Source organism: Numenius arquata, unplaced genomic scaffold (genome assembly GCF_964106895.1).
Source record: "Numenius arquata unplaced genomic scaffold, bNumArq3.hap1.1 HAP1_SCAFFOLD_1653, whole genome shotgun sequence".
Lineage (NCBI taxonomy): Eukaryota > Metazoa > Chordata > Aves > Charadriiformes > Scolopacidae > Numenius > Numenius arquata.
Window position 1 is genome coordinate 1 of NW_027414915.1, and position 10,725 is coordinate 10,725.

The window sequence follows — 10,725 nt, forward strand, 5'->3', positions numbered from 1 at the left end:
CATAGCACCCCATATCCCCCCCCAAACACCCCATAACCACCCCATAGCGCCCCATATCCCCCCCTAAACACCCCATAACCGCCCCATAGCTCCCCGTATCTCCCCCAAACACCCCATAACCGCCCCATAGCGCCCCATATCCCCCCCTAAACACCCCATAACCGCCCCATAGCGCCCCGTATCCCCCCCCAAACACCCCATAACCACCCCATAGCGCCCCATATCCCCCCTAAACACCCCATAACCGCCCCATAGCTCCCCGTATCTCCCCCAAACACCCCATAACTGCCCCATAGCGCCCCGTATCCCCCCCCAAACGCCCCATAACCGCCCCATAGCGCCCCGTATCCCCCCCAAACACCCCATAACTGCCCCATAGCGCCCCACTCCGCCCCATAGCACCCTGTATCCCCCCCCAAACGCCCCATAACCCCCCCATAGCGCCCCGTATCCCCCCCAAACGCCCCATAACCCCCCCATAGCACCCCATAGCGCCCCATATCCCCCCCTAAACACCCCATAACCGCCCCATAGTGCCCCGTATCCCCCCACAAACACCCCATAACCGCCCCATAGCGCCCCGTATCCCCCCCAAACGCCCCATAACCCCCCCATAGCACCCCATAGTGCCCCGTATCCCCCCCCAAACACCCCATAACCGCCCCATAGCTCCCCGTATCCCCCCCAAACGCCCCATAGCGCCCCGTATCCCCCCACAAATGCCCCATAACCCCCCCATAGCGCCCCATATCCCCCCCCAAACACCCCATAACCACCACCTCCTGCCCCATAGCGCCCCGTATCCCCCCCTAAACACCCCATAACCGCCCCATAGCTCCCCGTATCTCCCCCAAACACCCCATAACTGCCCCATAGCGCCCCGTATCCCCCCCCAAACGCCCCATAACCGCCCCATAGCGCCCCGTATCCCCCCCAAACACCCCATAACTGCCCCATAGCGCCCCACTCCGCCCCATAGCACCCTGTATCCCCCCCCAAACACCCCATAACCCCCCCATAGCGCCCCGTATCCCCCCCCAAACGCCCCATAACCCCCCCATAGCGCCCCGTATCCCCCCCCAAACACCCCATAACCCCCCCATAGCACCCTGTATCCCCCCCCAAACGCCCCATAACCCCCCCATAGCGCCCCGTATCCCCCCCAAACGCCCCATAACCCCCCCATAGCACCCCATAGCGCCCCATATCCCCCCCTAAACACCCCATAACCGCCCCATAGTGCCCCGTATCCCCCCACAAACACCCCATAACCGCCCCATAGCGCCCCGTATCCCCCCCAAACGCCCCATAACCCCCCCATAGCACCCCATAGTGCCCCGTATCCCCCCCCAAACACCCCATAACCGCCCCATAGCTCCCCGTATCCCCCCCAAACGCCCCATAGCGCCCCGTATCCCCCCACAAATGCCCCATAACCCCCCCATAGCGCCCCATATCCCCCCCAAACACCCCATAACCACCACCTCCTGCCCCATAGCGCCCCGTATCCCCCCCTAAACACCCCATAACCGCCCCATAGCTCCCCGTATCTCCCCCAAACACCCCATAACTGCCCCATAGCGCCCCACTCCGCCCCATAGCACCCTGTATCCCCCCCCAAACACCCCATAACCCCCCCATAGCGCCCCGTATCCCCCCCCAAACGCCCCATAACCCCCCCATAGCGCCCCGTATCCCCCCCAACCGCCCCATATCCCCCCCCCTCCGCCCCACAGCGCCCCACATCTCACCCAGGAGGCGGCAGTTGCGCAGGGCCCAGCAGTAGGCGTAGAAACACTCCTCCAGGGCGCGGGGGAAGGGGGCCTCGGGGGCCAGGGCGTAGTCGACGGAGAGGATGGGGGCGCCCAGGTCCCGCGCCCACCCCCGCAGGTAGGGCTCGTGGGAGCGGGAGGTCTGAGCCACGAACCCCCCCCCGTGGAAATGCACCAGGAGGGCGGGGGAGGGGGGCAGGGGGGGACCCCGCCACCAGCGCAGGGAACCCCCCCCCAGACCTCCCCCTCCCCCACCGCCCCCCCCCTCCGCCCCCGTCAGGGCGCTCAGCGCAGCGCTGTCCTATGGGGGGGGAATGGGGGGGGGGGAAAGGGGGTGAGACCCAGAGATTGACCCACACATCCCATGGGGACCCACAGATTGACCCACACATCCCACCAGGACCCATAGATTGACCCAGAGATCCCATGGGGACCCAGAGATTGACCCACACATCCCACCAGGACCCATAGATTGACCCACACGTCCTATGGGGACCCATAGATTGACCCACACATCCCATGGGGACCCACAGATTGACCCAGAGATCCCATGGGGACCCACAGATTGACCCACACGTCCTATGGGGACCCAGAGATTGACCCACAGATCCCATGGGGACCCACAGATTGACCCACACATCCCATGGGGACCCAGAGATTGACCCACAGATCCCATGGGGACCCACAGATTGACCCACACATCCCACCAGGACCCATAGATTGACCCAGAGATCCCATGGGGACCCAGAGATTGACCCAGAGATCCCATGGGGACCCACAGATTGACCCACAGATCCCACCAGGACCCATAGATTGACCCAGAGATCCCATGGGGACCCAGAGATTGACCCCCCACTCCTCCCGCAGTCCCGCCCCATAGCGTGCCCCCCAAGCCCCCCCCGCCCCATAGAGTGTCCCCCGAGTGCCCCCCCACTCCTCCCGCGGTCCCGCCCCATAGCGTGCCCCCCGAGTGCCCCCCCACTCCTCCCGCGGTCCCGCCCCATAGTGTGCCCCCCAAACCCCCCCCCACGTGATAGCGTGCCCCCCAAGTGCCCCCCCACTCCTCCCGCAGTCCTGCCCCATAGCGTGCCCCCAAGCCCCCCCGCCCCATAGCGTGCCCCCCGTGCCCCCCCACTCCTCCCGCAGTCCCGCCCCATAGCGTGCCCCCGAGTGCCCCCCCCACTCCTCCCGCAGTCCCGCCCCATAGCGTGCTCCCCAAGCCCCCCCCGCCCCATAGCGTGCCCCCCAAGTGCCCCCCCACTCCTCCCGCGGTCCCGCCCCATAGTGTGCCCCCCAAGCCCCCCCCGCCCCATAGCGTGCCCCCCGTGCCCCCCCACTCCTCCCACAGTCCCGCCCCATAGCGTGCCCCCCGAGTGCCCCCCCACTCCTCCCGCAGTCCCGCCCCATAGCGTGCCCCCCAAGCCCCCCCTGCCCCATAGCGTGCCCCCCGAGTGCCCCCCCACTCCTCCCGCGGTCCCGCCCCATAGCGTGCCCCACAAGTGCCCCCCCACTCCTCCCGCGGTCCCGCCCCATAGCGTGCCCCCTAAGTGCCCCCCCACTCCTCCCGCAGTCCCGCCCCATAGCGTGCCCCACAAGTGCCCCCCCACTCCTCCCGCGGTCCCGCCCCATAGCGTGCCCCCCGAGTGCCCCCCCACTCCTCCGCGGTCCCGCCCCATAGTGTGCCCCCCAAACCCCCCCCACGTGATAGCGTGCCCCCCAAGTGCCCCCCCACTCCTCCCGCAGTCCTGCCCCATAGCGTGCCCCCCAAGCCCCCCCCGCCCCATAGCGTGCCCCCCGTGCCCCCCCACTCCTCCCGCAGTCCCGCCCCATAGCGTGCCCCCGAGTGCCCCCCCACTCCTCCCGCAGTCCCGCCCCATAGCGTGCTCCCCAAGCCCCCCCCGCCCCATAGCATGCCCCCCGTGCCCCCCCACTCCTCCCGCAGTCCTGCCCCATAGCGTGCCCCCCAAGCCCCCCCTGCCCCATAGAGTGTCCCCCAAGTGTCCCCCCACTCCTCCTGCAGTCTCACCCCATAGCGTGCCCCCCGAGTGCCCCCCCACTCCTCCCGCGGTCCCGCCCCATAGCGTGCCCCCCAAGCCCCCCCCGCCCCATAGAGTGTCCCCCAAGTGCCCCCCCACTCCTCCTGCAGTCTCACCCCATAGCGTGCCCCCCAAGTGCCCCCCCACTCCTCCCACAGTCCCGCCCCATAGCGTGCCCTCCAAGCCCCCCCCGCCCCATAGAGTGTCCCCCAAGTGCCCCCCCACTCCTCCCGCGGTCCCGCCCCATAGCGTGCCCCCCGAGTGCCCCCCCACTCCTCCCGCGGTCCCGTCCCATAGTGTGCCCCCCAAGCCCCCCCCGCCCCATAGCGTGCCCCCCGTGCCCCCCCACTCCTCCCACAGTCCCGCCCCATAGCGTGCCCCCCGAGTGCCCCCCCACTCCTCCCGCGGTCCCGCCCCATAGCGTGCCCCCCGAGTGCCCCCCCACTCCTCCCACAGTCCCGCCCCATAGCGTGCCCTCCAAGCCCCCCCCGCCCCATAGAGTGTCCCCCGAGTGCCCCCCCACTCCTCCCGCAGTCCCGCCCCATAGCGTGCCCCCCAAGCCCCCCCTGCCCCATAGCGTGCCCCCCGAGTGCCCCCCCACTCCTCCCGCGGTCCCGCCCCATAGCGTGCCCCCCAACCCCCCCCCCGCCCCATAGCGTGCCCCCCGTGCCCCCCCACTCCTCCCACAGTCCCGCCCCATAGCGTGCCCTCCAAGCCCCCCCCGCCCCATAGAGTGTCCCCCAAGTGCCCCCCCACTCCTCCCGCGGTCCCGCCCCATAGCGTGCCCCCCGAGTGCCCCCCCACTCCTCCCGCGGTCCCGTCCCATAGTGTGCCCCCCAAGCCCCCCCCGCCCCATAGCGTGCCCCCCGTGCCCCCCCACTCCTCCCACAGTCCCGCCCCATAGCGTGCCCCCCGAGTGCCCCCCCACTCCTCCCGCGGTCCCGCCCCATAGCGTGCCCCCCGAGTGCCCCCCCACTCCTCCCACAGTCCCGCCCCATAGCGTGCCCTCCAAGCCCCCCCCGCCCCATAGAGTGTCCCCCGAGTGCCCCCCCACTCCTCCCGCAGTCCCGCCCCATAGCGTGCCCCCCAAGCCCCCCCTGCCCCATAGCGTGCCCCCCGAGTGCCCCCCCACTCCTCCCGCGGTCCCGCCCCATAGCGTGCCCCCCAAGCCCCCCCCGCCCCATAGAGTGTCCCCCGAGTGCCCCCCCACTCCTCCCGCGGTCCCGCCCCATAGCGTGCCCCCAAGCCCCCCCCGCCCCACAGCGCCCCCCACCTGCCCCTCGCGCAGGTGGTAGCTGAGCAGCCGCAGGTGCAGGGGCCCGGGGCCGCTGTGGGCCGCGGGGGGGGCGATGGTGACGGAGAGCGAGGGGTCGGCGGCCAAAGGCAGCTCCAGGGGCTCGGGGGGCACCGTCAGCGCCCGGCACACCCCCACCTGCGTGGATGTCATGCTGGCCACCGACTGCGGGGGGGACATGGGGGTCAGCGACCCATAGCGACCCATAGCGACATCCCACAGACCCACAGAGACAGCCCCAGACCCATAGGAACAGCCCCAGACCTGGGACATGGGGGTCAGGGACCCATAGCGACAGCCCTGGACCCATAGAAAGAGCTCCTGCCCTGGGACATGGGGGTCAGAGACCCATAGCGACCCATAGCGACATCCCACAGACCCACAGAGACAGCCCCCGGACCCATAGGAACAGTCCCTGCCCCGGGATATGGGGGTCAGGGACCCATAGAAACAGCCCTGGACCCATAGAAGCATCCCCAGACCTGGGACATGGGGGTCAGGGACCCATAGCGACCCATAGCGACATCCCACAGACCCATAGAGACACCCCCCGGACCTACAGAAGCATCCCCTGCCTCGGGACATGGGGATCAGGGACCCATAGCGACCCATAGCGACATCCCCCAGACCCATAGAGACACCCCCCCAGACCCATAGAAACAGCCCTGGACCCATAGAAGCAGCCCCAGCCCCGGGACATGGGGGTCAGGGACCCATAGCGACATCCCACAGAGCCACAGAGACACCCCCAGACCCATAGGAACAGTCCCTGCCCCGGGACATGGGGGTCAGGGACCCACAGAGACAGCCCTGGACCCATAGAAACAGTCCCTGCCCCGGGATATGGGGGTCAGGGACCCATAGCGACCCATAGCGACATCCCACAGAGCCATAGAGACACCCCCAGACCCATAGGAACAGTCCCTGCCCCGGGACATGGGGGTCAGGGACCCATAGCGACCCATAGCGACATCCCACAGACCCATAGAGACACCCCCAGACCTGGGACATGGGGTGAGGTTCCAGGGGCAGTTTTGGGGTCAGTTTTGGGTTCCCGGGGTCCGTTTTGGGGTCAGTTTTGGGGTCCCAGGGTGGGTTCTGGGGGTATGATTTTTGGGGTTCGGGGGGGGTGATTTTTGGGGTTCGGGGGGGTGTATGATTTTTGGGGTCCCCCCCTCACCGCCAGCAGCTTGGTCTGGGTGAGGTCCCAGGGTGGGTTTTGGGGTCAGTTTTGGGTTCCTGGGGTCGGTTTTGGGGTCAGTTTTGGGGTCCCGGGGTGGGTTCTGGGGTTCGGGGGGTATGATTTTTGGGGTTCGGGGGGGGTGATTTTTGGGGTCCCCCCCCTCACCGCCAGCAGCTCGGTCTCGGTGAGGTCCCAGGGGCAGTTTTGGGGTCAGTTTTGGGGTCAGTTTTGGGGTCTGGGGGTGGGTTTTTGGGGTTCGGGGGGGTGTATGATTTTTGGGGTCCCCCCCTCACCGCCAGCAGCTCGGTCTGGGTGAGGTCCCAGGGTGGGTTTTGGGGTCAGTTTTGGGTTCCCGGGGTCCGTTTTGGGGTCAGTTTTGGGGTCTGGGGGTTGGTTTTTTGGGGTTCGGGGGGGTGTATGATTTTTGGGGTCCCCCCCTCACCGCCAGCAGCTCGGTCTGGGTGAGGTTCCAGGGTGGGTTTTGGGGTCAGTTTTGGGGTCAGTTTTGGGTTCCCGGGGTCGGTTTTGGGGTCAGTTTTGAGGTCCTGGGGTGGGTTCTGGGGTTCTGGGGGGTGGGTTTTTGGGGTTCGGGGGGGGTGATTTTTGGGGTCCCCCCCCTCACCGCCAGCAGCTCGGTCTCGGTGAGGTTCCAGGGGCAGTTTTGGGGTCAGTTTTGGGTTCCCGGTGTCCGTTTTGGGGTCAGTTTTGGGGTCAGTTTTGGGTTCCCGGGGTGGGTTTTTGGGGTTCGGGGGGGGTGATTTTTGGGGTTCGGGGGGGTGATTTTTGGGGTCCCCCCCCTCACCGCCAGCAGCTCGGTCTCGGTGAGGTTCCAGAAGCTCTTCCAGAAATGGATGTCCAGGTTCTGGGTGAGTCTCTCGAACTCGGCCCCGCGCAGCTCGGGGTCCAGGGCGAACTTCCCGCTGGTGAAGAGGGACCCGGCGGCCACCCCTGGGGGGGGGGGGGACACGGGGGGGGTGTCACACGGTGTGGGGGGGTGTGGGGGGGACACACACACACACACACACAGAGACACCCCCCCCCAGACTCACCCAGCCCCATGTCGTGGCGCCGGTAATTCTCCCCGAAGGAGACGAGGCCGATGGCGATGGTTTGGAGGAAGGGGCGGATGGAGGGGGCGAACTGGGGGGGGGACACCCCAATGTCACCCCCTGTCACCCCAATGTCACCCCCGATACCCCAATGTCACCCAATGTCACCCCCTGTCACCCTCTGTCACCCCAATGTCACCCCCGATACCCCAATGTCACCCAATGTCACCCCCCCATCACCCACCCTGTCACCCCAATGTCACCCCGTCATCCCAATGTCACCCCAATGTCACCCCCTGATACCCCAATGTCACCCCCTGTCACCCCCTGTCACCCCCCCGTCACCCCCTGTCACCCCAATGTCACCCCCGATACCCCAATGTCACCCCCTGTCACCCCCTGTCACCCTCTGTCACCCCAATGTCACCCCCAATACCCCAATGTCACCCCCTGTCACCCCAATGTCACCCCCGATACCCCAATGTCACCCCCTGTCACCCCCCGTCACCCCCTGTCACCCCCAATACCCCAATGTCACCCCCTGTCACCCCAATGTCACCCCCGATACCCCAATGTCACCCTCTGTCACCCCCTGTCACCCCTATCACCCCAATGTCACCCCCACATCACCCCGTCACCCCCCGTCACCCTCTGTCACCCCACCCTGTCACCCCCGTCACCCCCTGTTACCCCTGTTACCCCAATGTCACCCCCCGTCACCCCCCCGTCACCCCCTGTCACCCCGTCACCCTCTGTCACCCCCTTTCCCCGTCTCCCCCTCTCACCTCCCTGTCCCCCACCCCAACGCCCCCAACGTCCCCAACGCCCCCGTGTCCCCCCATTGCCCCCAACACCCCCTACACCCCCAACGCCCCCCATGTCCCCAACGCCCCCGTGTCCCCCCATTGCCCCCAACACCCCCTACACCCCCAACGCCCCCCATGTCCCCAATGCCCCCGTGTCCCCCCGTTGCCCCCAACGTCCCCAACACCCCCAATGTCCCCAATGCCCCCGACACCCTCAATGCCCCCCATGTCCCCAACACCCCCTACACCCCCAACGTCCCCAACGCCCCCAATGCCCCCAATGCCCCCCATGTCCCCCCAACGCCCCCATGTCCCCCCAATGCCCCCAACGCCCCCAACGCTCCCAACACCCCCAATGCCCCCAATGTCCCCAATGCCCCCATGTCCCCCCGTTGCCCCCAACATCCCCAACACCCCCAACGCCCCCAATGCCCCCGACACCCTCAGTGCCCCCCATGTCCCCAACACCCCCTACACCCCCAACGTCCCCAACGCCCCTCATGTCCCCAATGTCCCCAACACCCCCAATGCCCCCAATGCCCCCATGTCCCCCCAACGCCCCCATGTCCCCCCAATACCTCCAACGCCCCCAACACCCCCAATGCCCCCAACGTCCCCAACGCCCCCCATGCCCCCAACGCCCCCAATGTCCCCAACACTCCCATGTCCCCCCAATGCCCCCAACGCTCCCAACGCCCCCAACGCCCCCAACGTCCCCAATGCCCCCAACGCCCCCCATGTCCCCAATGCCCCCATGTCCCCCCGTTGCCCCCGTTGCCCCCAACGTCCCCAACGCCCCCGTGTCCCCCCGTTGCCCCCAACATCCCCAACACCCCCAATGTCCCCAACGCCCCCCATGTCCCCAACACCCCCGACACCCTCAATGCCCCCCATGTCCCCAACACCCCCTACACCCCCAACGTCCCCAACGCCCCCAATGTCCCCAACACCCCCAACGCCCCCAATGCCCCCATGTCCCCCCAATGCCCCTGTGTCCCCCCAACACCCCCAACACCCCCTACACCCCCAACGCCCCCAACGCCCCCAATGTCCCCAACATCCCCAACGCCCCCAACGCCCCCATGTCCCCCCAATGCCCCCAACGTCCCCAACGTCCCCAACGCCCCCGACGCCCCCGTGCCCCCCCGTTGCCCCCAACATCCCCAACACCCCCAATGTCCCCAACGTCCCCAATGCCCCCATGTCCCCCCATTGCCCCCAATGCCTCCAACACCCCCAACGTCCCCAACGCCCCCCATGTCCCCAATGTCCCCAACACCCCCAACGCCCCCAATGCCCCCATGTCCCCCCAACGCCCCCATGTCCCCCCAATGCCCCCAATGTCCCCAACACCCCCAACGCCCCCGTGTCCCCCCGTTGCCCCCAACATCCCCAACACCCCCAACATCCCCAACGCCCCCAACGCCCCCATGTCCCCCCAATGTCCCCAACACCCCCTACACCCCCAACGCCCCCAATGTCCCCAACACCCCCAACGTCCCCAACGCCCCCCATGTCCCCAATGTCCCCAACACCCCCAACGTCCCCAACGCCCCCATGTCCCCCCATTGCCCCCAATGCCTCCAACACCCCCAACGCCCCCGTGTCCCCCCGTTGCCCCTGTGTCCCCCCAACGCCCCCAACATCCCCAACACCCCCAACATCCCCAATGCCCCCAACGTCCCCAACATCCCCAATGCCCCCGACGCCCCCGTGCCCCCCCGTTGCCCCCCGCCCCTCACCTGGAAGCCCAGGCACCTCCCGTAGAAGCAGCCGTTGCTCATGGTGCTGTACTCCCGCAGCACGGCCTGGCTCAGCCCCTCTCCCCCCTCCCCGGCGGGGAAGAGGCAGCCGGGACGGTTGTGGGTCAGTAGCCGCTGGGCCAGGCAGAGGAGGGCTCGCAGCTGGGCCAGAGCCGCCCCGTAGGCTTCCACCTCCGCCACGTTGTGACCCCCCCGGAAAAAAACGCTGCGGCGATGGGCGGCCACGTAGCGGCTCTTCTGGACGGCGTGGGCCAGGCAGGAGCGGGTGATCTGGACCAGGCTGCGGTAGCCGTTGCCCGGGGTGGCCTCGTCCAGGTCGAAGCGATGGAAGCAGCGGGAGAAATGGGCCAGGGCCGGTTCCAGCCGCCGGCCGTGCTCCCCCAGCCCCGAAAAAGCGGCGGCGAAACGTCGGCCCAGCTCCGTCCCGCTGCTCTGGAAGAAGGAGACGTTGTCCTCCGCCAGGGCCGCCAGGGCTTGGAAGAGGGGACGGGAGTCCATGGCGCCTGTGGGGCAGAGAGAGGGGTTGGGGGGGCGGTGTGGGGGGTGTGGGGTGGTGGGGGGGCAGCCCCTTATCTACCGGCCGGGGAGGGGACACGGGGAGGGGATGGACAAGGAGGGGTCAGACGGGGACAAGGAGCGGGGCAGGGGTCAGTTATGGGGCCAGGGAGTGGGGCAGGGGGACAGGGGTCAGTTATGGGGGGGGAGGATCAGTTATGGGGCCAGGGAGTGGGGCAGGGGGCACTTATAGGGCCAAGGGAGGAGTTATGGGGGGTGAGGGAGGAGTTATGGGGGGGCAAGAGTCAGTTATGGGGCCAGGGAGTG

General features: G+C 68.1%; 1 protein-coding gene across 1 annotated transcript; it reads right to left on the reverse strand.

Annotated features, from left to right (window-relative positions):
• Window positions 1-1,751: 1,751 nt before the first annotated feature.
• LIPE (lipase E, hormone sensitive type) lies at window positions 1,752-10,401 on the reverse strand (the record flags this gene model as incomplete). The annotated part of the gene is made up of 5 exons (XM_074167380.1): window positions 9,883-10,401; window positions 7,335-7,425; window positions 7,088-7,233; window positions 5,082-5,267; window positions 1,752-2,073 (listed from the first exon to the last, which is right to left on the reverse strand). Coding segments are annotated over exons 1-5 (1,264 nt in total), but the record flags the coding sequence as incomplete, so codon positions are not given.
• Between the last annotated feature and the right edge of the window lie 324 nt (window positions 10,402-10,725).